This window comes from Ascidia mentula, chromosome 7 (assembly GCF_947561715.1).
Source record: "Ascidia mentula chromosome 7, kaAscMent1.1, whole genome shotgun sequence".
NCBI lineage: Eukaryota > Metazoa > Chordata > Ascidiacea > Phlebobranchia > Ascidiidae > Ascidia > Ascidia mentula.
Window position 1 is genome coordinate 11,949,959 of NC_138572.1, and position 6,272 is coordinate 11,956,230.

The 6,272-nt window shown below is 35.6% G+C and overlaps 2 protein-coding genes across 2 annotated transcripts; both read left to right on the forward strand.

The window, feature by feature from the left end:
• The first annotated feature begins 2,275 nt into the window (after positions 1-2,275).
• On the forward strand, positions 2,276-3,351 carry LOC145909224 (enolase-phosphatase E1-like). The gene has a single exon (XM_082996555.1). It carries the CDS (start codon positions 2,326-2,328, stop codon positions 3,100-3,102), a length of 777 nt encoding a protein of 258 aa, XP_082852681.1. The 5' UTR covers positions 2,276-2,325; the 3' UTR covers positions 3,103-3,351.
• On the forward strand, positions 3,197-6,084 carry LOC145909223 (polyhomeotic-like protein 2). The gene is made up of 6 exons (XM_082996554.1): positions 3,197-3,469; positions 3,536-3,631; positions 3,885-3,966; positions 4,079-4,389; positions 4,544-4,760; positions 4,828-6,084. The coding sequence occupies exons 1-6, from the start codon at positions 3,413-3,415 to the stop codon at positions 4,983-4,985; spliced, it is 921 nt and encodes a 306-aa protein (XP_082852680.1). The 5' UTR covers positions 3,197-3,412; the 3' UTR covers positions 4,986-6,084.
• Positions 6,085-6,272: the final 188 nt, after the last annotated feature.

The window sequence follows — 6,272 nt, forward strand, 5'->3', positions numbered from 1 at the left end:
ATAAATTCGTCTTTAAATAAATGTAAACGTTTGAAATACGATATTGAAGCAAATTAATTTCAAAGTAAACAACAAGTTATTGTAGCAACAAGATAAAGTTAATGAAAGCTGGAATGTAACTGAGCGACGAGATATACTTGATAGTGTTTTTTTGTAATTCCCAATTTTACACACGTCTCCATCAGCACATTCCACCATATGCAAAGAGTTGGAGTTTAGGTTTTCCTGTCTGCACTGTAAGTTCTCAATATGTTTGGAAAGATAGAACGATCCCTTGCATTGGTAAATGGTGTACATACTTGTACATCTCAGACAATTACCTGCAAAGTAATACTTATAAATAAAGAAAATAAGCTTTTTATGACAAATCAAAATCAATAATTTGTATATCACAGTCGCTCTACAGAAGTGTCGCAAATCAAGAGTCATTTACGTAAACTAAGTTTTTGGCGATTGCTTTTGAGTGATCGTGTGTCAAAAGTCTTGTAAAAATGTTTTGAAACAACCTTTATCAACACAACCACAAGTGGTTTAGTCATTTCGCAAGTTGGCGGTTTGCGACACTCACATACTCAAATTGGATCAATTCACTTTTGACAAAACTTATGAAACAATAGCGGCGTTTTTGACATTTTAATTGGAAAAGTAACTTCTTAGTTAACTTGTAGCGTTGTTTACAATTCATTATTATTTATGCCATGTTTTAATAGATGGAAATTTCTCACCATCCAAAACGTTCAGAGATGCAAAGCACAACATTAAGACAAACTTGTTCATTTCTTCACAGTGGAACAACCACAATCCGTAACTCAATGTCTGAAACGTGGGAGTAGGACAACAACTCATAACGTTATTGAACATTGTTACATCATACAACAACAAAATCTTTTCTATGCACAAGCAACGAAACAATACTACTTACTAGATCAGACTGCAAACTGTGAGCAAGCACAACTTTTCTTTGTATTATTAACAAAAATCACTTTTTGTTCTTGTTATTTTGACTTCCAAAGAAAACCTGACAAACCAGTTTCCGTAAGTTTTTATAAACTTTAACCACTGAAAGTAGTACATTTTTAACCAGAGATTTTTACACAAGTATTAAAAATTAAACTCGGGAAATAGTGCGCAACAGTGCATACAAAGTTAACAAACAGGAGTTCCCTCTGCAAAGTTTCCGCAAGTGATCCTGATAAAAACCGTATGTTTTACTATGAACAAAACCAAAAACAAAGTATTACCCTGTTTTGTTGAGGGCCAGTTAAATTTCATATTACCAAATTTGGAAGCCACTTGCGTTTTTTGCAGTTTATGTGGGTTTAGCATTTGACCACGCCGTATACATCACATTTAATTGAGTACAAGCTGAACCGATGGTATAGCAACCAACACTTTAATATTGACAAACCATACTGCCAGAAAAGCTTTTTTGTTTTAATATCCATAATGATTCGTGGTTACGTTTAATTACATGGACCACGGTTTCTTATCTCGTTTTTGTTTACAGATTGGGTTTTAAACGATAGAGTGGTAAATTGAATTTCCGTTTATCAGTCCATCAACACGTTCCAAAAATGAAATGTGGGAAATTCGGCTTGTTTGCTGGACAAAACATAATCGTATTTCGAAAAGAAGGGTGGGAAATATTTATTATTTTCAGTTATTGGAATCAATATAGTACCAACTTTAACACACTAAAAATTTATTTTAAAACTCTGCCCACGTTTCAAGTAATTCGAAAATATTTGCAAGTTTCCTATCTCTTCGTATGCAAAAGTCATGCCTGACGGAGACAACCAGCTGGAGCCCTTTCACTGAGTACAGTATGGTTTTACTTTACACTGCTTTCCATTCCATTTCTACGTATAAAGCTAGTTGGCAGTGACTACACGACAATAGTGCCTTCTGTGACGTCACGCAACATTTGTCTCGCTTTCACACGTTTACGTTCGTAACGGTTTAAACGTTAAATTTGATCAGCTGCATCTCAGAATTTTTTTGCATAGTGTTATTATTTTTATTTCAAATGTCCATATATGACATGTTTTTTAATAAACGAGTCTGAGTCGTAGTATTTTTCGACCAAAGAGACGCATGTCAACAAAAATTTGTTTTCAGTCGACAAAACTTTAAACGCCCTTAACTTTGCCGTTTCTCAATGGATTTCAATGATTTTCAATGATGACATTTAGTTTCAATATAAAAAAAATATAAAAAAAAACAATCCCAACGATTTTTCGCTATGTCACAACTTAATCCAGGGTAAGACTCTTTAGCCCCTTGCTCACTGGCATATATATTCATACATTTAGCAAATCTTGTACAATGACTGATCATCAAGCAGTAAAGACAATTAATTCAGGCGCTAAGGTTGTTTTGTTTGATATTGAAGGTACCACAACAGCAATTACGTTTGTTACTAAAACACTATTTCCGTATGCCAAAGCACATTTGGAAGACTATCTTCGGGATAATTGGGGAAAAGAGGAAATTAATAAAGTTGTTGGCGAGCTTGTTGACCAATCTGTAGAGGATAAAAAAAGGTTCGGCGATGACGTACCTCAAATATGTACCACTACAACGAGGTCTACCAAGGAAAAAGTTATTCTATCTGTTTGCAAATATGTCTTGTGGCAGATGGCCAACAATCAAAAAACCACTGCATTGAAAAAGTTACAGGGGTTTATTTGGAGAGATGGTTACCACAGTGGTAAAATTGTTGGTCATGTCTATGATGACGTGAAACCAGCATTGGAAAAGTTAAGGGAAGCGCAAAAAAAACTTTTTATCTACTCATCTGGGAGTGTTGAAGCACAAAAATTGCTTTTTGAGCACACTGGTTGTGGGAACTTGCTTCCTTTATTTGATGGCCATTTTGACACAGAAATTGGTGACAAAAAAAACGCCAGCAGCTACAAAAAAATTGCTGAATGTATAAATCACAAAACAGAAGAGGTTTTGTTTTTGACAGACATTGAGCAGGAAGCAACAGCAGCAATCAATGCTGGAATGAATGCTTGTATTGTTGTCCGTCCTGGAAACAAAAGCATTGACAACCTAACTGTGTATTCTAACATCTGTGACTTTGGGGAGTTGTTTTAACCTGATTGTTTTTACACTTTATATGCTAACTTTTACTTTAAATACTAAGCATTTTACAATTAAAACAACCTTGCAATAATTTCCATTTTGAAAAAGCATGTTTGTTATTGAGTTGTTAGAAAAGTCTTCCCCTTGACAAATAATGATTTTCTTATGTTTTTATTGTGTCATTATAAGCAAAGGTGTTCTCTGGTATTATATACAGTACATAAAGTTCAAATTAATTCATTGCAATACAATTGTATCCAGGTCACTGCATGGTTAAAATGTCAAATATTATATACGATAATATTTAAATCTTTTGACATTAATGGAGGATCCGAACATGCCCTTGTTGGGCCAAACAGGACAAGAAGATTTAGGAAATGTATAAATTTAGTTGTTGAAGTTATTTCTTGTGTATAAATATATTTATCATTTTAATGTTTTTTAGATTGAGGAGTCAATTTCAAACAACTACACAAAGAACAAAGTTATAAACCATGTTATTGATGGATTTATTATTGAGGAGTTCATTTCTCCATTTCCTGTAAGGTTTTAACGTTTGATACAAAATTAATAGCATGTGTTCACAAACTTTTTGTTTTGCAAGATCATTTCGTAAAAAAATTATGAAATCCCTTAATAGGTAATTTACATGTTAATAATGCAAAACACCAATGTAAATTACGTTATGACTGAGAGTTTGAGAAACCCTGATTTGTAAAGACCATCATATGTGTCTTGCATCTTTATTTTTGGTTGTTGTCGATGATTGTTGAATTTTCTTATACTTTATTCAGCCCCAGATATCCTGCACGCTCACCACCCGCCAACTGAACATGATTCGCAAACGCCAACAAGAAATTTTGCTTCGAGAAAGAGGTGTATATGTTGATCATCAAAAACAAAAGTTTTGGTTTACATTTAATGAACTAAAATTATTAGAAGACACATTGCCTGTTTTTGTCTGGTTGTTAAGAGTGTTGATTTACAGAAAACGAAGATGCAGCGAACTTGTGGAGCATTGAGCGAGATAGGAATGATGCCTTGGAGGTTGCCACAGCAACATGTGAACAATGTGGGTTTTCTGGTCCAAAGTGCCGCTTCACTCCTCCTGCACGACAATTTTGTTCGCTTGGTTGTGCAAGAAAGTTTAAGTCTGGATTTTCAAATGTTTTGGATGGAAGATTTCGTCGTGGAACTTCATCAATTAGGGGGAGACCGAGAGGAAGTTCTGTGCGCTCGAAAATTTTTCGCTCTAGACCTGGTGGTCCAGGAAGAGGAAGAAAAAAGTCCATTACTGTGGTATGAATAAACAGTATATATATGGTTTGGAATATAAATCGACGTAGTTATTTGCATTAAAGTATATTTGGATATGTAATTAGTGTATATTTTAGCAATAGGTAGTTTTCAGTAATCCATATCCATGTTTTCCCTTTATCATTGTATTTTAAAGAACCGTCCTCCAGCTGCATCGTCTCCATCACACAGTTTGAGTGAAGGCAACAGCTTTACAGATAGTGAAGATGATGGAAATGAATCTTCAGCTTCTGTTTTTAGCTGTAGCCCGTCAGTTTCACCACAGCCAGATGTTCCACACTGTGGAAATGAAGAAATTTGTCCCATGTATTGGTCTGTTGATGATGTGTGGAGGTACATCAGATCATTGCCTGGTGAGTTTTTTGTGACATGGCATTACTTTGTGAAAGCTGACTTTGAATATTATTGTGGTAATACCAGACTCATCGCAACATGCTGATGATTTTCGAATTCAAGAAATTGATGGTTCGGCTTTACTGCTGTTACATGAAGAACATTTGGTGGGAACGTTGAACCTTCCTCTTGGACCTGCTCTTAAATTATGTGCCCATATCGACAAGCTTCGCCAGACTCTTTGATAAACTATTAAATTTGTGACTAACTATCCACCTGGAAGGTTTGCTGTAAAAATATGAAACACATATTTACCAAGATAAGATTGAACGGGCATAATTTGATCTTATTCTTGAATTACATTAAGTGCACTTACCACATAAAATACAATATCTCACGCAGTTTGTAAATCTAACCAACAAAAAACGAGTAAATTTGTCGAAATTCGTGACACATTTCTGTTGTATGTGCTGAAGATAATTTGTCAACGGTTGCATGTCTCCCGAAGGTGTGGCCGTTTCACGTAATATAATATAAGGAGCAACTATTGGTTTTGGGAATGTTTATCATGTGTTTATTCGTGGGATGTTGGTGGATTGACGCCATAGGCGCCAAGTTTTCATAATAGCCTGGGGGCGGTCCCATCGTGGCGTCATAACTAATGTTAACCGTAATTGGGGGTCCTAAACTTCGGGGAAAATTACTATATTTTTTGCTATTATAGTACGGTAAATTTGGGGTCGAGCTCGAGAAAGTACGAACGTTCGTGTTTACGCTATTGGAAACACAAACATGAACGGTGGTTAGAGCAATTGCATTACATTATGGAAACTGAAATGCGAGATATTGCGGCGATAGGTGCCATGCGCCGTACGTTTCATTTACTTTGATCGAAAAGGCTTGGATAAATTTTGCGTTAAATGTGGTCAAGAAAACATACAAACAAAAGTTGCATGTTGTATCCCGGAAAGCCTCTGAACATTTGCGCTATGTGTTTGAACGCGAAAGTATTTTTATATTTGTTCCGCAGCGCAATAAATGGTTTACACTGAGAAAAACGCATGCTCTTGCAACTATAAGAAGACCACCTTTGTCCCACTCTTAAAGTTGCGCAAGTGAAAATGGCACTTGTTTCGTAACAATGCAACATCGTTGGCAACAATGGCAAATTTAAGCACGACAATCTAATGCACTTCACAGATTTCATACAATGCGGGTCACTTCACCGACTTTCCGGCTATTTACAGTTTAAATTTCCACTCGTACAAAGCGCGTCAACGTGTCGCAGAGCAAAATTGTGATTATGACCAAATACTGAAAATTTGCCCCCGGACTTGGCGCCACTGATTGACGCATTCAACCTTTTGCCAGTTTTGAATTATGCTTGACAATAAATTAGTGCATTTGGAGTTATTTTTGTCAACAAAAGACCATAAGGTCAAAAGTGTTGGTGAACAGCAAGTTTTTTCTTGCCTATTACTTACAAATAAATATATATCGGAAATAAAAAAGATTTATCTCATTTGCAATAG

What these genes read in the sequence shown, in the direction of transcription:
- LOC145909223 (XM_082996554.1), top strand. Translation starts at nt 3,413, where the DNA reads ATGGAGGATCCGAACATGCCCTTGTTGGGCCAAACAGGACAAGAAGAT. An exon ending in AATTTTGCTTCGAGAAAGAG is followed by an intron (nt 3,967 to 4,078) that starts GTGTATATGTTG and finishes GTTGATTTACAG; the next exon opens with AAAACGAAGATGCAGCGAAC. An exon ending in GTACATCAGATCATTGCCTG is followed by an intron (nt 4,761 to 4,827) that starts GTGAGTTTTTTG and finishes TGGTAATACCAG; the next exon opens with ACTCATCGCAACATGCTGAT.
- LOC145909224 (XM_082996555.1), top strand. Translation starts at nt 2,326, where the DNA reads ATGACTGATCATCAAGCAGTAAAGACAATTAATTCAGGCGCTAAGGTT.